Source organism: Equus asinus, chromosome X, assembly GCF_041296235.1.
Source record: "Equus asinus isolate D_3611 breed Donkey chromosome X, EquAss-T2T_v2, whole genome shotgun sequence".
Taxonomy (NCBI): Eukaryota; Metazoa; Chordata; class Mammalia; order Perissodactyla; family Equidae; genus Equus; species Equus asinus.
This window is the reverse complement of record NC_091820.1, coordinates 12660063-12685623: the sequence shown is the minus strand read 5'-3', so window position 1 is coordinate 12685623 and position 25561 is coordinate 12660063. Positions and strand designations below refer to the sequence as shown.

Below are 25561 nucleotides of genomic sequence, written 5' to 3'. Positions count from 1 at the left end.
ATATCCAACAGTAAACTCAATGGTGAAATAGTAGGGGATTCCTGTTAAAAACAGAGACAAATAGAAGACGTGCACTCTTGTGACTAATAAAGTTGTTAAAATGGGTAATGCTGGCTAATGCTGTCTGGGGAGCGAGGCTGGTGTTTTCCTGCCTGTTTGTAGAAATATGAATCAATACAACCTTTTGGAAAATCAATTGGGGGTCTGTTTCACAAACCATAAAAATATTCATGCCCACTGACTTAGACATTTGCTCCTCAGAAATTCTCCTAAGGAAATCTGATATGTTGACAGAGATATGAACAGGTACTCATTATAACGTTAATTAGAAGAATCAGAAATGACAATAATCTAAATGCCTTACAATGGGGAAATACTTAAGACTATTATGGGGTATCCCTGCAGTGGAATATAATCACTATATAGTCATTAGAAATATTTAGACTATATTACACTATATTAGAAATATAGTCCCTGGAAATATTTAAGGCTTTTTTTTTTTTAAAGATTTTATTTTTCTCCTTTTTCTCCCCCAAGCCCCCCGTTACATAGTTGTATATTCTTCGTTGTGGGTCCACTTAGTTGTGGCATGTGGGATGCTGCCTCAGCGTGGTTTGATGAGCAGTGCCATGTCCGCGCCCAGGATTCGAACCAACAAAACACTGGGCCGCCTGCAGCGGACCGCGCGAACTTAACCACTCGGCCACAGGGCCAGCCCCTATTTAAGGCTTTTGATGCCATGAGTATGCTCTTGTGTTGAATTAGAATGCTACAAATTGTATGTAAACATTCTCTCACTGTGTATAAAAATCTCCTTTGTTTCTTGGTGGAGGGGTTAGAAGTCATTTTTCTTTTTTTTTGGTTAAATTCCACTCCCACACTCCCCACTCTTCTGTTCCCCTAGCTGGACTCAACAAGTGGAACTTGAGAGCTAACTGTTTCTGAGATTCCGAGAGTCCCAGGAGCACAGGATGCCAGAGCTGGGAGGGCTCTCTGTCTTCCTGTTCCTTTTATTTTACACATCGCATACCAGTACAAAGGCTAGCCCCTGGGTGATGGAGCAGATCTGATTCTGGGTCCTGTCTTCCTTCTATTCCCTGAGAAGGTCATTGACTCAAAAAGCACAGCGAGTGCTGGGAGATGACTTTAAAGCCAAGTGTCTGTTTTTTCAATTCTGTTTCTCACTAGCTATTGATACGAGTTGAAAGTGGAAAGAATGTGAGCGCTGAGTAGTTAGGGAGGGAGAGCAAGGAACAGTTATTCTTCTTTTTGGAACAGGGTTATTCTGGTTGAGGAGTGGAGTGAGGGAGTTAGTTTGGCATGTCAGAATTCTTTCCACGTCTCTGCCAACATCTTTGTAGTCTTGGTCAAGATCACGGAACTATTCTGGGCCTTTTCAATTTTTTTTAATCTATAAAATTAGATGCGTGAGACTAAAGTTACCTTTAGATCCATTAAACTATGGGAGTCAGTACTTGACAAGGTAAGACATGTTTAAGAATTTCTTTATTAGGGCCTCACCACCAGATTATTACAATAGCAAAGAATTAAACAGAGACTTTAGCAATTCATCTAGAGTAGGGCCATATCCCAGGTGCTCTTCTTTCGGTGCTTAGAATGACATTGTTTCGTTTTTTCTTTCACTGGGATATCTTTTTCACTAACACCTGGAATTCTTCAAAACTAACTTCTCCATCTCCGTTCTTGTCCAGTTCTTTGAAGAGGTCATCAATGGAGCTTGAACCCTAGTTTTAGACAAAAAAGATGGGATAAGTGAGAGCAGAGAAAATGAATCAGTTACCGCTACACATTCTCTGAAATTAGAGGCACTAGGTCTGCGTTCCAAGAAGGCAGCTGAGTTTTTGGTCACATGCTGCTGAAAGGTAGAGGTGGAAAAACTAACTTTAGCTGTAGTATTGCTCCATGTCACAGAACTGGCTATCCTTTTTTTTTTTTTCCATATCACACATTTATTATTTTAATATAATCGGGTTTCTAGGTAATCTTATGTATTTTTCTTTATGCCTCTGAAAACTTTCTTTTGAGAAGGAGTCCGAGGGCTTCACTGGACTGCCGAGGGGCCCATGGCCCACAAACAGTTGAGGATTGCTTTCCCAGGGTTTTCCTGGGAGCTGGTTTTGCGTCCAGCTCCAGGGCTGGGCCGCCATCTAACCTGAGGCAGCATGCATGGCTGGCCACTGGCTGGCACTGTGCCGAGGGCTTTCTGTAGCGTCTGCAGTCCTCCCAACCACTCTGTGGGAGAGACCCACTTTACAGATGAGGAGACTGAGGCTCTGAGACAGCTGCTCACTTGCTCCAGGCCTCACAGCTGGTCAGAAGAGGGCTTGGGGCTCAAACATTGACTCTAGAGCCCAACCCTTTAACTAGCAATGACCCCAGTTGTTTCCAGACCCTGGGCTGCGGCCCACCTCTGTGCTGTGCATGATGACTTTGCATCAATGTTTCTCACACTTCGTGCATCAGAATTACCAGATGGGCTTGCTGACCCTAGCAAATACAGATTGATGGGTCCCACTCCTAGAGTTTCGGATTCGCTAGGCTTGGGGGGAGGCCTGAGAATCTGTGTTTCCCACAGGTTCCCCGGTGCTGTTGATGCTGCTGGTCTAGGACTGACCACGCTCGGAGAACCACTGCTGGAGATGTTACATGAGATCATGTTCACCTTGACGCCCTGTTGACTATTGATATTCCTGTAGTGTCTTAAGCAGACAATTTTTGTCTTTGCCATAAAACTCAAATCTTAAAGCCATTGCAGCTCTGACTTTCTGTCTGTGACAAAATAGTACCTAGGAAACCTATTGTTTATAAGTCAGCTTCAAAACTGTTTTTTAATTGTGGTAAAAAAACGCATAACATAACCTTTGCCATCTTAACCATTTCTAAGTGTCCAGTTCTGTAGTGTTAGGTATGTTCACATTGTTGTGCCACAGACCTCTATATCAAGATATGTCGTAACCCCTAAGATTCCTACAAAGACATTTGGCACTTTGTTGTGATAACAAACTGTAAGGTATTCAGCGTCTGTTTTATAAATACCAAACACTGTTTTCCTGAAGTATTTACTAGATTCTAAACCATACAAGGTGATGATGTAAACAGAGTATAGCTTGGAAAACCTTAGTAATCCTTATGGAAATATAATCAGGTACATGACTTGGTAAGTAGATTTTTCAAAATTTACCATTAGTCTTCCTACCTTTATTCAAATTATAAAAGTCATATGTTTTCTATAGGAAATACATTAAATATAGAAAAATTCCCCAGTCTTACCTTTTAAAACAACATGTTCATGTAGATTGCCTAGGCTTTCCTGTCAGATTATTTTTCTTCCTTTTATTATTATTATTCCTTCCTTTTATTATTATTCCTTCCTATTATTATTATTATTATTGTTTTTCCTTTTGGAAAAATTTAACAGTTTTTTTGGGATTTAGTCTTTCTCAGAAACCTTTGTTTTTATTTTTAATTAAAAAGTCTCTTTTTCTGCTAGCACCTTGAACTTTTTTTTAAAGTTATTCTATGTTTTAACTAGAAGAAAATGAGAAGATATTGGATTATAAGCTCACTGAATTCAACCACTTTTCTTTTTAGTGCTAAAAACAGAAACCTCAACAACTAAGACCAGAAACCTTCTCACATGTCATATTGGCAGAAGGGACATTTCTGGTTAAAATCTGAGAAGCAAATGCTTTCTTCTGAAGTTACAGCTAAATAGTGACCAAGTGAGATGTGATAGTTGCACAGGTTGCTTCTATTTTGAAGGTGGCTTTTAGTTGCAAGGGAAGGCATCGGAGCCCGGACAATCAGCAGTTCCCTGTTCCTCATGGCCTCCAGATGCGTTTAGATTTTGACAACTCTGAGGCGGCTTTGATGAGAAACTTTATGGCTAAGGAGAGGCAGTCTGGAAGATTGTTTAGAAATGCATGGTTGCCTCATTAACACACATTTAGGTGCTTGACGCAAATTAACACAAATTTAAATGCTTTTGAAATTTAAATGGTTGTCGACAGAGGGCAATTTGTCAGTGAGAGGCAGGTTTTCTTAAGGCACTGCCAAGTAAGTGTTGGTGTTGTTGAGAGATCCTACCTATAACAGAGAAGCACGTCCAAGGCTGACTGTTATTTTGCCAGCCCCTTTGTTTTCCGAAAGCCTGGCACGGGGCTGCTGATTCCAGGCTGAAGGCCTTGGTGTGTCTGCTTGGCGACCAGCGGGTCTTCCAGGCCCAGCTCAGTGAAAGTGCAACCCCTGCTTCCGTTTGCTCTGGCTAGAGTACTATCCCCCAGGCTGTGAGGGATAGACGGCTCGGCCCCGGCTTTCTAGGAGATTGCTGTCTGAACCGTGACCTGCCACCAGGGGTGGAAAGCACCGGTTCAAGCGATGCTTCCCTCAAGCGATGCTGGCGCCTGGGCTGCTGCGCACCCTGCCCCGGCCGAGCTGCGCTCAGTGCTCAGTGTCGCAGCTCTCAGGCTCTCCCTGTGTCCTTTCCTCTCCGCACCCACTTCCACTCCCCCCATCAGAGGCCGGTTCAGCGGGCTCTGCGGTTGTGCACTCACTTTCAGTAAAGCGGGGAGTTCATTCTGGATCAGTAGCTTCAGCTCCTCCTTCGACAGCTGGTCTGGATCACCTTCTTTGGCTGCATATTTTTCAAAGATTTTCTTCAGTTCTTCAGGAGACTTTTTCACGCTCATTTTGGTGTCCTGTAACTTGGGAAAGAAATGAATTTACCAAAAAGCTGGAGTGGAGTTTTATACTGATGATTGCCAGCAAGGGTTTAGTGCCCTTGGGCTGTTTCCTTGGCACAGGTGGGGGAAAGTAAAGAAAAGGGGGGAGGGAGAGAAGAAATAGAGGAGGAGGAGGAGAAGGGAGGGGGCAGAAACCGTTGGAACTGCACATGTTTTAAAGAGAATCATCTTAGACAGTATTGTAAATGTTTGTTCTTAGAGTACATCTGTTAGGAGATAGTCCCTGGAGCCAAACACTTTTATTGGTAATTATGATATTCTTTACTTTTTATGTACCTGGTCTGCGCTCTAGGCTGTGGTCTTGAAGAACCCTGACCACAGCTTCTAGCCTCTAAGTGACTGTTTAGACGGCACAAACCCACTTTCTCCCCAGACCATTATCGTTCACACCATTCTGAAAGGAAGCAGAGTGAATATCAATGCAAGCAGAAGGAGCTGCGGATAATACTAAAATCACACTTACCTGGTCACCCAGCAGTGAGGCAGCTAGGAGAATCGAACAGGAGTGTGAGGAGCTGAGCAGGGTTGTGCGGCTTTTATAGTCTTCACAGGCACACCACCCTGATTATGAAATTTTCCTTTTGTTTGCCACTTAAGGGTAATTATTAACGGTTTTTGAAACCGAGCTTAAGATTGCATGAACCTCATAACTAAGGGCAAGATACAATAAAGGGGCCCCTCCCCAATTGCTTCATGGTTCAGAGTCCCAAGAGTAAGCGTGGATTTTTTCCCCCTTAGGTTATATTTTCCCTCCAAGGTAGACTTATGGTTTGCTCACTGTTCACCTTTCGGAAAGCTTAAATATGGAAGGTTGGTTTATTTCAATTTAGTCGCTTATTTAAGTTTGAAAAAATAACTTTCTTCACATCCAGGAACGAAAATACTATAATAGATGGTCAATACTACATAGTTTTAAAAAATTGCAGTCTGGCTGTTGAAGTCCCTCTGATGTTTTGTACATATTAGATGCTTAAATATTTGAATAACTGAATGAATGAATAGAAGTATCATTGAGAAGCAGGTTTAAGAAGCGGGAAGAAGATACACAGTAATTTGTGGTTTTATTTGGCAAAGCAAGATTACCAAGTAGTGCGGTCATTTTTCAACCTTTTTATTATTTGTTGTTCCCATATATGCTTTTTGTTTAATACCCTTTTCTTTACCAAATATATTTTGTTAATCAGTCTAAAAACTTGTGAAAACACTTGACTGACTTTTATTCAATTGGAAATACTTCGAACTTTTAGAACTGCCGGGCTTTAAAATTGGAGACAAAATTTATTTCTATTGGAAAGAGTTCCATGAAAGAATGGGGATATTGATCTAATACTGATTATAACTCACAACAAGGGTTTTCAGATCGACTTTAAAAGCACTTACCAGCTTTTAACCACTTGGACACTTCCACTCCTGTATAATTTTCTCTGACCCTTCATTATTCAGCCCTAAAATTCTAGGGCCTTGTCTACCTTGGAGAACAAATGTGAAATCTCTTAGAGTTCCTTAAAAGCTTCCCACCAATCCCGAACGGTCATCGGTCATCGTTCCATGCACCTTCGCTGTCTTGTATATGTTATCCTTGCTTTTATCTCAGATTCTTTGACTTTGGTATGCATCAGTATTTTGACTACGTATTAACTCACTTCTTGGAGTAAAGATAAGCATTTTCTTTTTAGTTATAAGACTTTTACACAAAAATATTCTAATTTTGGCAATGCATTTTAATCAAGATTTTAGAGAATTTCCAGTGTTTTTATATTTATGCTCTGTTTTACCTTGGAGGAAGTAGGGTTTTGTTGAGCACTCGATAAGATTGTTGTTTTCCCTCTAACACCTTTTTAAAACATTTCAAATCTACAGAAAAGTTGCAAGAATAGTTAGTGAACATCAACCCACATTTTGCCCAGATTCACTAATCGCTAACATTTCCACATTTGCTTTCTCTTTCTGTGGACAGAAACCTTTCCCCCCTTGAACCATTTGAGAATTAGTTACATATATCCAGAAACTTCCACCTAAATACCTCAGCATCTTATCTCCTCTCCCACACAACCACAATGCTATTATCACAACCCATATTCAAATTTCTCCAGTTGTGGAAATAGCATCTTAGATCATCTGTTCTCTCAAATTAGCTCTTGAGTTAAAATCAACATGGCAGTTGTTATGTTTCTTGAGTCTATATTGAAGAAATGATTATATTAACTATGTATGACCTTAATAACTATATAATATATAACTATATGATTTTAGTAGCTATCTGTTATATGACAGATATGTGTTATATATAACACGACATATATATGACATGTGTGTATGTATGTATGTGTGTGTATATATATAAAATTAACTCTAAGAAAAACATTTGGAACAGTATTGGTTAATAGTCTTTTAGGCTACAAGTCTCTCGTTTCAAGGGAAGACCTCTGATTAAAATAGGCCCAATGCTGCTTGTTGTTAGAACTTAATGCTTGTAGTAACGATAACAAAACTTGACAAATGACTCATGGGTCTTCTTAAATTTTTACTTGCTCAGCTCTGCCAGTCACATCTCTCATCTCTTATTTTTCTCTTTACCTATAGACTCAAGTGTGAGGGTAAACCTGCAGTGGGAAACATGAAAGCCACCAATAGATATTCTCATGAAACATTAACTAAAAATATATGGAGACGGGCGATAAATGCAGGGTGTGTTCAAAAGAGTGCATTTTGAAACTAGAGAAAGGGGAAAAAATGACAGGGACAAGATTGGTTATGGAGAAATGGAGAGGCAAAGGTTACTTGTCACCTCACTATTCAATTGCTTGATCTTTGGACAGACTTATGTTTTTCCTAGGAAAGCTAAGAGTAACTTATTTTAAAAGCTCCGGGTACCAGAGGCTTCCGTAGCTGTGTTCTTCTACTGAAGTCCACAGCAGGCAGCGCCTGGAAAAGCACCTTCAGGAAGAGGGTGCAGTATCAGTACCCAGGCCCTGCAAAACAAAATGGGTGGGAAGTGCTCTCCGTGTGGTCTTTGATCCTGAGGTTTGGAGGAGACCCTGACTGCTCCGGTGCAGCCGTCCCTAAAAGGGAGCCCCATCTCCTTCCCTGCCTTCCCTGAGCCCTAGGACAGGGTTCACCTTCTTTTCCACTTCCAACCTTTTCCTGGGCTGTGGGTCTCACCGGTTTGGAGGCCTGCCTGTGCTGGCCCTGGGTGGTTGAGTTCCCTGAGGCCTCCTGAGGCCTCCTGATCATAGCACGTTTATTGAGAGCTGATTTTTACTGTGGGCTGTGTGAGGCCCCCGGACCTGACCTATTACCTTGAGAAATTCCTGCTGCATTCCTGTGACTCGGATACCACTGTTACCTCCAGTCTACAGAGACTGTCAAGGACCCATTCAGGGTCACATCGCTGGGGGGTAGTGGAGCTGGGTTTCTAGCCTAGGCCCAGCCTGCACCCTCAGCCACTGTGCCACCTGCCCCCTCCCAGGAGTGGGGCTTCTGTGAGAAGAGCTGGTAAATGTTAGTGTGAGGCCCAGAGGTAGGACTTCGATTTAAGTGTTATGGTCACACCTGAGGTAGAAGAATGTTCTTTTTCTGATGGAAGTAATATACGCCTTTATTTACTGGTGGAAAAAAACCAAGTTTAAAAGACTGGAAGATAAATACGAATTCATAGGACTGCTCAATGCTTTCCCCATCATAGATTGCATCCTCATGGTGCTCTGTGATGTGGCGGGTTGGGAAGACAGAAAGGGAAATAATGGCCCTGTATCAGATGAGAGGTGGGCTTGGGCACTGTGGTGCCTCTGCCTCAGAGCAGGGCACTGCCTCTCCTCTCCCATCTGCTGAAGTGACCTGCCTGCAGCTTGGGACAATCCACGGCATCTCAGAGACCCCTCCGCCGCTCTTAGGCCCACTGACCAGTCCCTTAGTCTCCTCTCTTAGTTTTTGATAAAAATCTAGGGGGCTTTAATTATGGAGCACTCGATCAGAACCTGACGCTCTACTGGACTCTGGTGGAGACAGAGAAGATCTGGTTCTTGTGCTTGGCAAGCCCACACTTTAGTTTATGAGAGGAGGCACATATACAAAATGATGGAGGTTAAAGTTGTATACAGTAACGGACTGTATTAGTTCCCTATTGCTGCTGTAACACATTACCACAAGCTTAGTGGCTTAAAACAAGGCAAATTAATTTTCTTCCTGTCCTGGATCTGAGAGGTGTAAAGTGAGTTGGTAGAATGCATTCCTTCTGGAGGCTCTAGGGGGGAATCTGTTTCTTGGCCTTTTCCGGCTTCTAGAGACTGCCCGCTCATGGCCTTTTTTTCCGTCTTCAAAGCCAGCAATGCAGCACCTTCCAATCTCTCTCTCTCTCTTTCTCTCTGGCCTCTGCTTTGTCATCCATCTCCTTCTCTGATTCTGACTCTCTTGCTTCCCTCTCATAAAGACCCTGTGGTGACACTGGGCCCACCCAGATAACTCAAGATAATCTTCCCATCTCAAGAGCCTTAATTTAATCATATTTGCAAAGTCCTTTTTGTCATGTGAGGTATCATATTCACAGGCTCCAAGGAGTAGGACTTGGACATTTTTTGTGGGGGGAGGGGGTGCATCATTCAAACTACCACAAGAATTAATTAAAAATGAATTGACAATGTATACGTTTTTTATTTGGTAGGGTGAGCATAACAGGGTGGTATTAATTATGGGGCAATAAGGAGAACTGGATGGTGCCCCTGAAGCATGAGCCCACTTGGAATGGTAGGGAGAGGCATCTTAGGAAAAGTAGTGAAGAGGCAAGATGTGTGTAGTGGGCTTGTGCGGAGGGGAGCAGAGGAGCCATTGGCAGTGGACCCTTCTGGCTGAGGTGGGAAACACAAGTTAGAATACATGGAGAGACCATAGCTAGACTGGGTTTCTGAATGAGGTGGTGGAACCTGAGTGCCACGTGGAAGAGTTTAGATTTGATCTGTAGCTATGGTGGCTGCTGCAGCTAGTAGTGTGACTCAGCATTAATTCATACTGAACAACATGAATTGGTTCATACTTTCTGCACAACTTGAATATGGGTCATCAAGAATCAAAATCAGGGGCTGGCCTAGTGGCTTAGCGGTTAAGTTGGCACGCTCTGCTTTGGCGGCCCAGGGGTCACTGGTTTGGATCCCAGGCGCGGACCTATGTACCACTCATCAAGCCACACTGTGGCAGGCCTCCCGCATATGAAATAGAGGAATGGGGCCTGCCCTGTGGCCGAGTGGTTAAGTTTGCATGCTCTACTTCGGCAGCCCAGGGTTTTGCCGGTTTGGATCCTGGGCATGGACCTAGCACTGCTCATCAAGCCATGCTGAGATGGTGTCCCACATAGCAGAGCCAGAAGGACCTACAACTGGAATATACAACTATGTACTGGGAGGCTTTGGGAAGAAGAAGACAAAAAAAAAAAGATTGGCAACAGATGTTAGCTCAGGTGCCAATCTTTAAAAAAAATAGAGGAAGATGGGCACAGATGTTAGCTCAGGGCCAATCTTCCTCAGCAAAAGGAGGAGGATTGGCAGCAGATGTTAGCTCAGGGCTAATCTTCTGGAAAAAAAAAAAAAGAATCAAAATCAGAAACAGGCTTGAAAAAAAAAATAACCAGAAAAACTTAATGGACAGGAGGAAAGGAATGGGTTGGGGAAATCCTTGTAAAGAATACATGAAGAATATACTAGAAAGTCTGAGAGAATCACTGTGTGTGTGGCCTAAGAGACTGGAAACGGTCTGCTGGGGGGTAGGCTCTCCCAATATCCCCAAATCAAATGTCCAAAGGCAAGGGATGTGAGGGAAGCCAGCCTTCCCAGGGCTCTGGCGGCTTGGTTAGAAGGCTTCCCCTCCTTCATGCACTGCCATTTAGGAATTTCATCTTTGATAAGAGAACCTAAGTTCCCTAAACCTTGTTGTTTAAAGCACCCGAGATGCATAAAATCTTGAACCCATTGCACTTTTATTGCGGGCTGCAGAAACTTTGGTAAAGGTTAATTAGTGCCATATTTATCCCTATGTGGTACTTTTACATCTCCTAAAGCTTTATCACCACCAATTTTCGTTACTTATTGATCTTTTTTTATTTTTCTTGTACTATGTGGTTCAGTTCCAAGAAAGGACAGATCTGTAGTGGAGATCAGATGACAGCCCGTATTTAAGTAAAATCAGAGCCCGCGGGCCAGGCAATCCTTTTGTAACGGAAGAGGCATTTTCCTCTTAAATGCAAAATTTAGGGTATTTGGGAAATGTTGAGATTAAAACTAAAGCATATTTGACGTTCTTTTCTTTAATCACCCCAGTAATGATAAAAGATATGTTTTGAAACTGTGATGTTCTCCTGTCTCTCACACTTTTTGTGGAAGGAATGCCAGGAACAAAGATGTTTTCCTGAATTTTGTTGCTGAATCAGGTTGCTTACAACCCGAGAGGCACCACACTGTTATCTTTAGGGCCTGTAGGACTTGTACGATTGCCTGATAACTCTGCAAGGCAGCTGGTTGGGCCAGGCTTGGCCAGAAAGGCACTGTGTTCTTGACCTTCCCCAAACGTCCCCCTCCCGAGTGTTTGGATCCCACCAGTTTGTTCCTGGCCTGGACGTTCTTCGACTGAGTGTGTGATGGGCAGCCCCGGATGAGGCTCCTACGCCAGAGAGAGCGGCAATTCTCCTGTCAGTTCTTGCTCTGCCTTTCTCCTTTCGCTGACGTTCAGGGCATCATTTGGAGTTGGAAAGCTGCTCCCACCTGCTCCCCCATCTTTTCTTTAACATTCTCTTTACCTTCTCCACTGGGTTCTATTCTTGCATGTTTTAATCGGAGGATCACCATGGCTGTCACTCCTTAGAATTTCTTTCAGTGCTGTCGTTTCAGGAGCAGGTCATATGTATTGCTTCTGAAATAGCAGGGGTGACGTGAACTAATACCCTAGTGGAAAGCCTAAATAATACGTTCACTATTCGGGCCTTAAATTTGTATTTTCATTAAAGTAATTCCATGGACAAAGTTTAAAAAGCCAACAGTTTCAAAAGGACTTTAATGAAAAAATTCAGTAATCCTGACTTCCTCTCTTCCACCGTCAACTCTTCCAGCTCTTTCTCCTGATATTTACCTCTTTGTTTCTGAGTAACATTCTCACATTGCCCTGTCGGGAATTTCCAGACTTCCCCCTATGTTGGAGGAGTATTTCATGCCCTTAGGCAGCCCTTGTGCATTTTCCTTCTCTCTCCTTGCCTCCACTTTAATTTCGGAAATATTTTCTGGTCTTGAGATGTTTGTCGTGTTTATCCCAAGTAAACAGTAAGTCAGATTTCCTATTCTTAGTTGAGTCATTTGACTCTATTCTCAATGGCTCACACCAGAAAGTTTCCTGAACACCAAACTCGCCAATAACTGAGCACACTACATTACAAGACTCTTCCTGGGTAGACGGACCCAATGCAGCAGGTAAGGGTGGACTGAAGAATCACAGTACACTTTTAAGAAGGAACCAGGGGGAGTTTATTGCTGTGGTCTTCCCAGATGGTTCAGGTTATCTTAAACTTAAGAGAAATTGAGGCTCTGAATAAACTTGGGACGTCTTATGAGTCTGTGGTTAATAGTGTAGTCTTATCTGTCCTTTCCTAGAAAACACGTAAGCAGCTCAGCTTTGTGAACTAGAAGCTAATGCTCTCTCTCGCCTTACTCCAGTAGTGCTTAATCTAGCCATAATTAGCCAACCAAAGTAGATAGGGAAGAGATGTGAAGGCCAAGAGCACTTCAGAATTGAGCGTTCCATCCAACAAGGGACATATTCAGGTTTTTTCTCCACCCCTTCCCCTCAGGGGCTCTTAGAGCGTACTCCGGGCACAGGGTTCAGATGGCTCGGAAAGTTCTTCTGGGGCACTGATAAGATCAGAGAAGTTCTTGGAAAATTTTTACCTCAGAAAATTCCACTTGTCAAAGATTCCTATAGAGCAAATGTGGCAGTTAGGGTATGGGGAAAAACATCCAGAAAGGTTTTATGAGAGGGAAGCCTGTGAATTCCATTAGAACAAGTTAACTCACCCAACTGTAGTCTCTCCTAATTACTTTAAAAGAAAGATGAAACAAAACCATGAGATTGTAGTGAACAGAACTGAGAAAACAGACCAGTGACTAGTGAGAACAGGCTTTTCATAAAAATCACGTGTTTCTGAATTTCTGTGAGTTAATCATAAAGATAAATCTGAAATTATTTAGTCTGAGTTTGTTTGGTGTTTCATGCATCCATTCAGTGCATACCGTGTGCCAGTTTCATTTATTCGAGGGGCTGGAGATGCAATGGTGAGGAAAAGCAATGCTACCCCAACTCTCAAAGATTTACAGTCTATAGACTGCAGACTGCATTCTACAGGCGCAAACTGAGAGAAGTACTGTGGTGGGGAGGGCGTAGGTAGAGGATCCTCCTGACAAGGCTTTAAGTGTCCAGGAATGTCAGCTCCTGTGAAGCTTGTATTGGAGAGTTGAGCTAAGAACTCAAGGATGAGGATGGATTAATTTAGAAAAAGAGGGTAGGAGAGTGGAAGAAGATGTTCTGGGAAGAGGGAACAGCATGTGCAAAGTCCCCATGGCAGTAGGGAAGAAGAGGCACCTGAGGAACTAAAGGAAGGCCATGGCGAGCAGAGCTCAGGGTGTGAGGGGAAAGTCGGGAGGTGAGGCTGGAGGGTGAGGCTGGGCCAATAGCACACATTGAAGGATTTTAAGCAAGAGAAATACCACAACCACTCTGCCTGCAGCATGCTGGGTGGACTGGGGCCGTGTAAATGTGGGGTGGCCAGTCAGTAAGCTCTGGCTGTAGCCTGGGTGAGGTGCTGTGGTTTGGGAGGTGGTTGGAGCTGTGAATGGACGTAGGAAGTCTGCAGGGGGTAAATTGATAGGACTTGACAGATTGGATATGAAGGATGTTGGGGGGAGAGAGATCCAGGGTGGGGTTTATTTTCTGACCTATAGAATGTGCTAGAATGGATAATATTACTGTTTTTTTTTTTAAAGGAATTGAGTGGTTTCCTACGAATAAGTACTTTTGGTATACTTTTCTACAAGGATTGACAAACTTGCTCATGGAAAACCTTTAGGGAATGAAGTGGGCAGTGAGAGAGGGTTGTTATTATGGGAGAGATGTGAATACCCAAGTGAGAGGCCTCAGAAGTCCAGAACTTGAAGTGTGAACATTGCCTGGAACTGACAGGTTGAGTAGTGATGGGAAGAAGGACACAAAGATGCCCCTGATAAATTTTTTACAAGGATTTGAATGAAAGATGAGGAGCAGAGATAAAAAGGAAGTGTACTGTGAGGAGTGTATAAAGCATGGCTGTATTTAATAGGAAAATTGAAAGGAATGATCAGGTTTTATTATTTAGGGAACATGCTTACCCAATGATCGTGCCTCTAAAAGTAAAGCTTGAAATTTGGGAAATGACATTTTTACAAAATGACAAAATTGGACTTGTTTTGTTTTCTAAGGTGATCGATATGCCCGAACACAACCCTGGCAATTTGGGAGGAACAATGAGGCTGGGAATAAGAAGAACTGTTTTCAAAACTGAAAATTCAATTTTAAGTAAGTTTCTCGGATCATTTGGTTTACAAGATGTCGGGTGTCGCGTGCATGACTGTGTGCAGCTGCAGCCCTCCTGGTGGCGTTCACCCCACCCCTTCCACCTTGCCCTCTTCCTTTCAAGCAGCCTCAGGAGCTCGGACTCCGTCTCACCTGTCTCTTCCTGCCCTCACTGCCCCTCCTGCTTCCCGATTCCTCTCCCTGGAACGGTTGGTAGAACACACGCAAATGCCCCTTCTCATTTGATCTCCGCTGTATCCTATCCAGCGGGCGGCTTTGTGACTCACTGATCTTCCTGCAGATGCCGTTGCACTGGGAGAACCCCGATTCAGACTTAGTTCTTTTGAATCTCTGTTCTCTCCACTGCGTTGAAACACGCTCCCTGTTTCATTGTTTCATGTCTGACTGGTTTTAGCGGCTAGTTTATGAACTTCCTGAGGAGGAGAGCAGTTATGTCTCCCAGAAGTCTGTTTCTCTGTCCCCCGTAGCTCCAGCATGTGGAGAGGAAAATATGACGTGGCTCACCATCTGATAGTTGCTGATCTTCCTACTCCCCATAAAGTTATTCTAATTTCTGTGGAGCTTTTTTATAGATTAATGTATTATATGAGAACAACAATGTAAAAAAACCCAAAGCCCTTAATTCAATTTAATAAATATATCTTCAGCGCCTGCTCTGTGCCATATGCACTGTGCTAGGTTCTGCAGATACAGTAGCGAATGGGACAGATACCAGCACTGCTCTCCCTGGGCCTCAAAACCAGCAGAAAGAACGTGATGAAAGGGGATATGCAAAATGCTAAAAGGGCTGGAGGCAGAGGAAGGGAATCCCGGCATCTGGGGCGTCCAGCACATTCCTGTGAAGTTATCAGAATACCTTAGAAACATGCCTTCTTAACTCAAAGAATAAGACCTGAAATGTGAGTTTCTCCTTTAAGGATGATAAACAGCTTCTAAGGAATATAGAGCTTCCTAGCAAGAGTGAAATTGAGAAGGAAAAGTTTCAAAGTGTACACATTTCCCTGCTTTCTCTGGATAAGAAGCTGGTGTTCTCAAAGTGACTTTTTTCTTTAAGAATAGAAGAATTTTTTTCTCTTCGTGGATAGTGGCAGTGATTCTTTGGCTTTCCGATGTTTTCAAATACTTTGAAACTTTGTTCAAATAATTACCTAAGTGACAAAAAATGGTTAGTGAGAAATTTAATGTTTTAAAATTGTATCTGCTATAAAAGATTCAGTGATAACTGTACTAAACTTTTTAAAAAGAGCATTGTGTTCAGTACATTTAAAAATTTGATGTGTCTTAATGGAAATAAGACTGATTTAAGATTTGTATTTCTTTACAGTAGACATAAAAATAATGTTGATGATTTTTATGAATCTTAAACACTGGTTGTTGAGGTATGATTGACATACAAAAACCTGTACATATTTAATGTATACAACTTGATGGGTTGAATTTGAGTTTTCACAAGTGGAGATTATAGGTATAAATTGATTTAAACAAAAATACTGCTACTCATCATTTGTTCTGTTTATAAGAAATGTCTTCCCAGAGGCTCATTCCTGTCCTGTGTTCTGTCTGTGTTCTGCAAAGGCTTTTTCTTATAAAAGGACTAATGATAATATGTGTGGAATTGTCAAAGCTGGTTCAGGAGTCTTTAGAAATAAGATATTTTCCCAAACTTTATATCTCTAATCCTTTACCTAAGTATTAATTGCATATTCATGGTCTTTTCCAAACTATCTATCATGCTTAGTTTTTGTCTAGTATTTTTTTGTAGCGTAACTTTTTCATGTATCTAGCCTTCATGTCTCTTACTTGGGCATATAATTTTTCGATATGAGATAGGGAACCATGATCTACTGAGTCATTTCCTAGTGTTAAACATTTCAGGTTGTTTCTAGCATTTTATTAGAACAATGCTGATGCGAGCGTCTTGACACAGTGTTTTTGTTCTTTTGATTGTTGCCTTAGGATAGATTTCCAGGAGTCACGCTGTTAGGTCAAAGAGTATGAATGCTTTTATGACTGATAATTCTGCTGGATTGTTTGAAAGAAGAGGTGAACCAGTTCACAATGACCTTAACTGTACTGTAGTGTTCTTGCCTTCTCTAGTCTTTTGCTAGTATTTTTGTTATATTTGTTTTTGCTCTATGAGCAAGAACAAAAGGGCCCTTTATTATTGTATTTCATTTTGCATTTCTTTTCATTCTTACAAAGTGGAAACTTCCCCCCACCCCCAAATGTTGATTTACATGTGTGTATACTGCCCACGTCTCAAGTCTCCACTAGCACTTAAACATGGGAAGGGAGTGGTCTACCAACCCAAAGTCTGTTACCTAAATGGTCTAAACCAGGGGTCAGTAAACTTTTTATGTAAAAGGCCAGATAGTAAGTATTTTCAACTTTGGGGCCATATGGTCTTGGATGCAGCCACTCACCTCTGCCATTGTAGTGTAAAAGCAGCCATAGGCAAATATGTAAATGAACGAGCATGGCTGTGTTCCCATAAACCTTTATTTATGGGCACTGACATGTGAATTTCATTGATTTTCAAGCATCGTGAAATATTATTCTTCTTTTGATTTTTTTCAACATTTGAAAATGTAAAAATCATTCTTAGTTTGAGGGCTGACCAAAAACAGTCAGGGGAATCCTGTTTTGCCTCGGGGTTGCCACAGCTTGCTAAACCCTGGCTAGACAGAAGCAGCACAGGCTGAATGAGGAGCATGGCTGAGGCAATGAGGCTGTTCTCCTCCTGGGGGGGTTCAAGGACATCTTCCCAGTTGTCTACTTGCCTGCCTAAATATCCTATTTAGCGACAGAGTAAGGCCAGTAGGGCTTTCAGAAGCCATTTGACCCAACCTCTGCGTTTCTCAGCTGAGGAAGCAGAGGGCTCAGAGCTGAAGTGGCTTATGGTCAGGGGGTGGTCAGAACAGGCCCAGGCCACTCTTCTCACATAGTTTCTAGTCTTCTGCTGGAACATGTGGCCCTGGCTCCACACAGCTCATCATTCCAATCACTCTCTGGAATGTAACCCTTAAAACACACATTTGACGAGTGTTAAACTTGTCAAATGCTCTACCTTTCAGATCTGTACCTTTTATTGAATGTAAATTACACCTCAATTTAAAAAACCCCACATTTTATCTGGGAACCTAGATGGTAGGACTTGTCTCCTTATAGTGACACCATTACTTGGTTGATTAACTCGTTACATGACTCTTGCAAAGCAGGGAGAGATGGCACAGAGCAGTTATGTATTAAATGGGGTGCTTTGAAGAGTGAGAAATCTAGAATGAGGGATGACTAGAGATGGAGTGGATCAGGCTTAGGTGACAGGGGAGTCAGGGAGAGAACTGAGGAACTTTGTTATTAGAGGGTTTTAAGACTCTAAAAATAAACTTTATCATTTTGCTTGGGGCTTTCAACTGAGTGTGAGAGATGGGAACATCATAAAGTGCAAAGCAATTCAGACCAGGTTCTGAGCTCATTCAGGGGACAGCTGACAACTTGTTTGATAGTGTTTCCAAAATAAGACAAGCCCCAGGCTTAATTTTTTTGGTCAGGTCCCAGACATGTTGCCAAGATATCTGGGAAGGGAAGCAAGCCTTTCTTTATGCTGAGTCTGGTTTTCAAACCAAACTGCTGCCTACCAGAAAGAACATGTTTTTCAGGCCGTTCATGTCACGTGTTTGAACACTGCACAATCTGGTGTATACGCGCTGCTAGGAACGCTCAGTTTAAAGCAGTAAACCCGGTTTAAAGCAGTCTTGAATTCTATATGCAATATGTGTAACTCTGCTCTCTAAAGCAGCACCCAAACGGGTAGGGAGCCCTTGCCTTTAGAAACAGCAATGCACAGAGGTGGAGGGGTGCAGAGGAGGCCAAGCACTCTGGGAGGCATAGGAGGGACAGGGCCACCCCATGAGCCCAGTGCGGGGCTGTGGGGTCATTAAAAGAGAGTGGATGCCAGTTTGCCCTCTATGGGTGTCCAGTCCAGTGGAGAATGCAGCAGGACGTGTGAGAAGGAATCAGGAGCCCACTGCAGTGCAGTGTACACAACAGTGCAGGAGACCAGGTCCTGGTGATTTCCTGTCAGAGTTCCCAGAAGATGACCTTCATCCTCAGGGCAGACAACACGGGACGGTGAGACTTGATGCAGGCAGGTGTCAGCTGGCAGAGGAGGCCAGGGAGAGTGCCTCAGGGTGATGCTGCAGGGAATGTGGCCGAGCCCAGGGTGCAGGAGGCCAGCGCCGGCGGCTGGACAGGCAGCTGGAAATTGAATGCTTTAGAAAAAGACAATTCCTTTCGGGCACCTTCTCTGCATTTTCTCATAATAGTAAGAAAGACTTGACTAAAATGCTTGGTTCTGCCTTACTGTAAGAGAAAAAGGTTTTTGTTCTGAGAAAACAGAGGCAAGAGGCCAATGAGGAGGTATTGAGTGAGTCCTGGTGTTAAGGATCTGGGTCAAATTCATGGCATTGGAAATGCAGAGTGGTTCAATCTCCACTTTGAAAGAACTGACAGAAATGAGGATATGGGGGAACAAATTTTCACAGGCTAGAAAAATTGCTTTTGTTTTCTTATCGCTTATGAAAGCATTGGTAGGGAAAAACTCCTTCTAGTTCCTGGGGTGACTAGATTTTTAGGAAGTTTAAGAAAAAACCATGCCACACAAAAAGGCTTGGCTGGGTTAATGAGGTGATTTACAAAATAGTTTAAAAGAGGTCGCCAGGGATTTAGGATGCTGAAAGTCCAAGCCATGGTAATTTGTCATGCTGAGACACAAATTTGAAAGGAGTGTGAGGGGCTTCGTGAGAGGGGCGTGCCAGCTGGCCAGCCTCCCTGCCTCCCTACGGATGGTCCATGCTGCAGGGCGCCTCTCTCCCCTGCTTCTTGCCTTTTTTGTTGGGGAAAACACTTGCTAAAGTGTTTCTGTTAAAATGGGGGCTCGCAGGTCTGGGACACAGCTCCTTTAGTCATAACAACAGATGGCATTTATGTCCCCTTACTGGACCCGCACTGAATACTTCACCCATGGGAGCTAGTGGAGTGGGTAACAGCCCAGCCCCTGGAGCCACACTGCCCCATCAGAGGCCCCTCCAGCCTCAGCTCTCCGTCACTGGCTGTGTAGCTCCTTACCCGCACTATGCCTCAGTTTCTGCATCTGTAAAACGGACGTCAGAATAGCTATTGCCTTGTGGGGTTCTTGTGAGAGTTAAATCGATTATACGTGTGGGTCCTTAGAATAGTACCAGGCACAGGCACTATTCAAGGTGGCTGTGAGGATCATAAATGTGAAGGGTTTATTGTATCCACCTGTGATTCTCTCAAAGCTCAGTGTAAACTTCAGTCAGTGACCTAGTATTAAGAATGTGGTCCCACTGGGGCAGCAGGAGGGCAGCCTGAAGAGAGGGGGTCAGGCAGCCCCTTTGTCTTGCAGGTTCTGGTGTCTTTGCTGCCCACCTACTAATATGGACTAGCAGAAGAATACAGAAAATCTAAGAAAAGAGATGTTGAAAATGGGATAAGAATACTAAATGGGGGAAAAAAAGAGATACAAGCAATGAAAAAGAATGTAACATTGCAATGTAGAGTTAAAGGCAAAGATTAGCATTTTTAAACTAGAAAATTGTCATTTTTATAATTGAGATAAAAGCAGATCATGGAAAAATTAGATGAGGGAAAGGGAAGGAGTTTAGATACTTAAAAGAAATGAGACGTTTTATAAAAATTAAAAGAATGACATACTAAAATCCAAAAGTAATAAACAAAGGAGAAAGACAGTGGCTAGCCTTGACTGTGCACTTTCTAAGCACCAGTGATTAAGACAATCTGTGCATCATTTCAGTTATTTCTCTCAGCACCCCTGGACCCAGCCGCATTTTGCATGAGAGAAAGGAATCCCAGCAAGATTAAGTCACTTGTTAGAAAGTCACTGAGCTGATTTCAGAGCCTGAACTCTTGACCACTGCACTATACTGAATGGCTGGACCTTAATCACAGAGGGGATGGAAAAACCCAATCAGCTCCCAGAGCTGAGAGCTACCGCGTGCTGAGAGCCCTGAGACAGGGTTCCGCATGTTTCAGGAGGAGTGTCTTGTGGGAGGAGAGCAGGGGGCCTAGAAAGTGAAGACCCACCCCTGCTTCTGAAAGCCAGTCTGAAACCATGTGCTTGACTCAAGGGATGCAAGCGATAAAGTTACAAGAAAAAGCAGTTGAAAGATCTGGACTTAACTTTAAGAGGATTCTGATTCCCCTTTGACCTCTGACTTTGATCTTTTCCTCCTATAGTCCAAAATGTCTTCTCTGCTTCCTTCATTACAACAGATGACTTAGCAAATCCAATCTGAGAGCCTACCAACATTAACAGAGATGGTGAGGAAAATGGCAAAAATCTCCAAATTAGGATATAAGGAATTATATCTTGGAGTCTTCCGGACTTGCAGGATATTGTGCACACTTTTGAAACTGCATGGCCTGTGCCTGCTGCCTGGCTTAAGGCAAACTCTGTGTTTGCTAAGATATCTCAGAGGTGACAGGAAGAACAGGGAGCTGTGAAGACTCTGGAGCCAGACTGCCCGGCTTTAAATTCTGCTACATCATTTAGTGGATGTGTGGCTTGGGCAAGTTGCTTCACCTCTCTGCCTCAGCTTCCTCATCCTGTGAAATGGGGATTATGAGAGTCTCTACTTCTTAGGGTTGTTGTGAAGGTTAAATAAGTCAAAATATGTGAAGCACTTAGAACAATAAGTAAACCATGTGATTGCTGTTGTTATCTCTAGACTATGAAATCCCAGTAGAAAGAATGGAAGCTGGAACATAAGCTCTACAAGATAACAGACAAGATAGGGACCTCTTCCCTCAATTCTTGATACCAGTGTCTAGTGCATAAGCAGGTACTCAATAATATTTGTTTGTGAAGTACTCTCTCTCTATATATATATAATATATATATAAAATGTATATGGTGTATGATGAAGCATGTTTTCAGAACTTTGGAAATGTTTTGTGCACTCAAAATCTTTCTTGATCACTTTCAAATCTGTCAAGAATGAATTTAAAAATTAATCCACTGCCATATCAGATAGAGAAGATGTGGGAGATATATATATATATACAATGGAATACTACTCAGCCATAAGAAAAAGACAAAATTGTCCCATTTGCAACAACAGGGATGGACCTTGAGGGTATGATGTTAAGCGAAATAAGCCAGATAGAGAAATACAAACACCGCATGATTTCACTCATATGTGGAAGATAAACATACACATGGGCAAAGAGAACAGACCAGTGGTTACCAGAGGGGAGGGGGATTGGGGGGGTGAGAGAAAGGGGTAAAGGGGCATGTATGTATGGTGACAGATAAAAATTAGACTACTGGTGGTGAGCACGATGCAGTCTGTACTGCATATTGCAAATAATAATGTACACCTGAAATTAAACAGTTATAAACCTTTACGATTTCAATAAAATAATTGAAGAAAAATTAATCTGCTGCCATATCCATGATAAAGGAAAAAATTGAAATTTCCCTTAAAACTGTATGTTAAAAATCAGCTCAGAATGTTACCGGTCCAGTTCTATTTGAAAACACCTTAAAAACAAAATAAAACTAAGAATGCTCATTCCAGGGCCCTGGCACCAGAGATTCTAATTTGGTTACTTTTAGGAGAGTGCCCAGGCATGTGAGGTTTTACGAAGCACCACGAGTGGCTCCCTGCGCGTTCCTGGTTAGGAACCATTGATCCACACTGTCCCCGAAAGTCCTGTAGGAGGACGATCCATGACAAGGCGAGATGCTAGATGCTGCTGAGTGTAGACTGTGTCTAGGTGCAGAATGAAAAGACTGAGCAGTAGACCCACCATGTTGTTAGGAGTAGTTCTCTGGACTGACTTATTGAGTACACGTGCCATGCGATGATCCTAGGCACAGGGGGAAATCCTCAACAACAACAAACTGACACAACCTTCCTTGCTGTCTAGTCTTTTTGGAGACTAAAATACAATAGGGCAATGGTGCGGACATCACTCAGTGTCTCAGTCCTGTAGGCAGGTGTATGAAAGGAGGGCACATCTGCTGGAGTACAAGGTGGACTTGTATAAGAGCGAGTTTCCCTTTAGGCAATGGTGATGGTTACTTGAGAATTGCTTCAGGGTTTCAAAGAAGCTATCGCTGTCCTGTACCATAAAAGAAGAAAATCTATATTACTACTCAGGGTCTAGTTCATTTTTAGGTCTCTGATAGACAGATCAAAGAGGCTTCGCCCACATATTTGCCATGGATGTGGTTCTAAAGCCAATTAGTATTAATTCTACTCTCGTATCTTTACAGGGAAACTTTATGGGGATGTTCCTTTTATAGAAGAAAGACACAGACATCGATATGAGGTATGGCTTTCACACTGAATTACTGTAGAATATAGCTGCTGAGTGCGAGGAACTTGTGATTACAAGTGGGCCTCTGGAAAAGGTGTCCAGCCCCGTGGTATCTGTCGGGCTCAGGGGAGGTGTGCCAAATTTCCCAGAGGAGGTGGGTGGGGTGGGGAGACTCTGCTCTTCTTAGCTTTCCAAAGGCAAAATCTTTAAGTATCTGCACACAGGACATATCCGAGTTCTATGTTACCCTAACTGCTGTCTCCTAGACCGACATAAGGTCGTCATCCTTATCCTTAACCACCTGCCCTTTATTTTGGCAGGTTTGGGAAAAGGGGGACTTGCATCTTCTGAAAAGGAACCAAATGGCTCTTGGGATAGAGATGTTTCTCTGAGTATCACATGATGGATTCTTGGTTTGAGAATCTCTTTGGAAGTCCACATTGAGCATGAGGCTTAGTGTCACATGATTAAGAGGAGTTATTGTTGAGATTTCTACATGAGAAGCACAGGTTCCCCAAAATACAGATTGTCTATACCAGGATTCATAGTGTATTAATTATGATGCTTTCAGCAATGAAGAACCAAAATCGCTGCTCATTATTTTAAATTCAAACCAGCCTAAACAATAAGGAAATTTGTTATTTCGGATAATAGTCCAGAGGCTGGGCAGGCTCCAGGCATGGTACAATCAGGGCTCCTGCTGTGTCTGGCATTCTCTTGGCCCTACCCTTTTTTGTGTGTGTGCCTTGCCCTCAAGCTGGTCTTCCTCATGGTTGCAAGATGGCTGCCAGCAGCAATTAAGGCAACGTGTGTCTCTCTTAGACATGGAAGTTTTTTTTCAGTTTAATTGGGTCAATTTAGATGACCTGCCCCACTGTGAACTAGTAACCATTGCCAGGGCAATACTGAGCCAGGCTTAATCCTGTGTTCTTGTATCATTCATCTGCCAGGAAGGATGAGTTTATCATGTTTGGCTTAGACCACTTAGGACCAACTTCTAGAATGGGGAGATGGAGTTCCCTGGGCCATATGTGGGTGGAATAGATACCAGATACCAGGGTCCTATTTTGAAGGAAGGCCAGTGGGAATTGATGCTGGGTAAGCTACCAACAGTGTCACTATAATCAGTGAACGTGACTTTTTTTTTTTATTGAGTTAATGATAGGTTACAATCTTGTGAAATTTCAGTTGTACATTAATGTTTGTCATTCGTGTTGTAGGTGCACCACTTCACCCTTTGTGCCCAACCCCACCCCACCTTTCCCCTGGTATCCACTAAACTGTTCTTAGTCCATAATTTTAAATTCCTCATATGAGTGAAGTCATACACAGATTATCTTTCTCTCGCTGGCTTATTTCACTTAACATAATTCTCTCAAGGTCCATACATGTTATTGCAAATGGAATGATTTTGTTCTGTTTTGCAGCTGAGTAGTATTCCATTGTGTACATGTACCACATCTTCTTTATCCATTCGAGTGAACGTGATTTTCTGAGTGTAGGCTATTTGTGGTCTTATTTCTGTTGGGAACTGGCCCAACTGGTGGGAAAAAAACTATTGAGCTACTTTGCCTAAGTGGTGGTTAGAAGGTGTAAGAACTACTATGCATACAATAGTGTGGACTTTAATTCATTCATACTTACTTTGCAACTGATATGCACTGGAGATGGAAGGGTCAAAGACAGACATGGTCTCCCTCCTGTTAGGGAGCTTATATTCTAATTGGAGAGGACGAAAAATAAGATAATAGATAAAATGATTACCTATTAAATCATATATTGGACAAGGTACTTGAATCTAGAATAGAGAATTTTTACAACTCAATAGTAAATAATGGCAAAGGATCTAAATAGTCATTTCTCCAAAGAAGAATACAAATGGCCAATCAGCAAATGAAAAGATGTTCAACATCATTTGTCATCAGGGAACCACAAAGAGATATCGCTTCACACCCACTAGGATGGCTCTAATCACAAGATGGATAATAACAAGTGTTGACAAGGATGTGGAGTAATTAGAATTCTCATACCCTGTTGGTGGGAATGTAAAGTGGTGTAGCCACTTTGGAAAATCATCTGGAAGTTCCTCAAAAGGTTAAACATAGTTACCATATGACCCATAATTCCATCCCTAGTATATACTCAAAAGAAGTGAAACCATATGTACACAAATGGTCATAGCAGCATTATTCATAATTGCCAAAAAAGTAGAAACAACCCAAATGTCTGTCCATCGACTGATGAATGAAGAAATAAAATGTGGTATATCCATACAATGGAATATTATTTGACAATGAAAAGAAATGGAATATTGATACATGCTACAACCTCGACGGATCTAGAAAACATTATGCTAAGTGAAAGAAGCCAGTCACAAAAGACTACATACTGTATGATTCCATTAACATGAAATTCCTAGAATAGGCAAATCTAAAGAGACAGAATGTGGATTAGTGGTTGTCTAGGGCTTGGGGAAGGAGTGATGATGAGGGGATTGGGGGATGTTGATTAGAGGGTATAGGGTATATTTTTGGATTGATTGTGGTGATGGTTGAAATCCTCTGTGAATATACTAAAAACCATTGAGTTGTACACTTTTAGCAGGTGAATTGTATGGTATGTGAATTATATCTCAGTAAAGCTGTTTAAAAAAAAGGAAAATAATTGCAAATTATGACAACTAGCCTAAAGTTAAAAAATAAAATAAAAGCGTATGGGGTTAAGATTGAGGACAGGTGGGACACCATTTTGGTGTTAGATGAGGAAGTGCTTTCTGTGAAGGAGAGGCTGAAAAGTTTGGGAAAAGGCTAGCGATGAAATGTGTGAGGCAAGGG

General features: G+C 42.4%; 2 protein-coding genes across 8 annotated transcripts in view; one reads left to right on the top strand and one right to left on the bottom strand.

The window, feature by feature from the left end:
• Positions 1-25561, top strand: part of CTPS2 (CTP synthase 2) — an 89809-nt gene that overhangs the window by 43707 nt on the left and 20541 nt on the right. For all 6 annotated transcript variants that reach the window (XM_014864253.3, XM_070503279.1, XM_044764426.2 and 3 more), the window contains exons 14-15: positions 14246-14342; positions 22684-22739. In XM_014864253.3, coding sequence (XP_014719739.1) covers positions 14246-14342; positions 22684-22739 — 153 coding nt within the window. The remainder of the gene's footprint in view (positions 1-14245; positions 14343-22683; positions 22740-25561) is intronic.
• Positions 1490-5383, bottom strand: S100G (S100 calcium binding protein G). Of its 2 annotated transcripts, none has more exons than XM_014864254.3 (3): positions 5227-5383; positions 4575-4724; positions 1490-1745 (listed from the first exon to the last, which is right to left on the bottom strand). In XM_014864254.3, the coding sequence occupies exons 2-3, from the start codon at positions 4707-4709 to the stop codon at positions 1641-1643; spliced, it is 240 nt and encodes a 79-aa protein (XP_014719740.1). In that variant the 5' UTR covers positions 4710-4724; positions 5227-5383; the 3' UTR covers positions 1490-1640. The 2 variants fall into 2 exon arrangements, with proteins under 2 accessions (XP_014719740.1, XP_014719741.1); XM_014864255.3 differs by having other exon boundaries at positions 4575-4718; positions 5227-5373.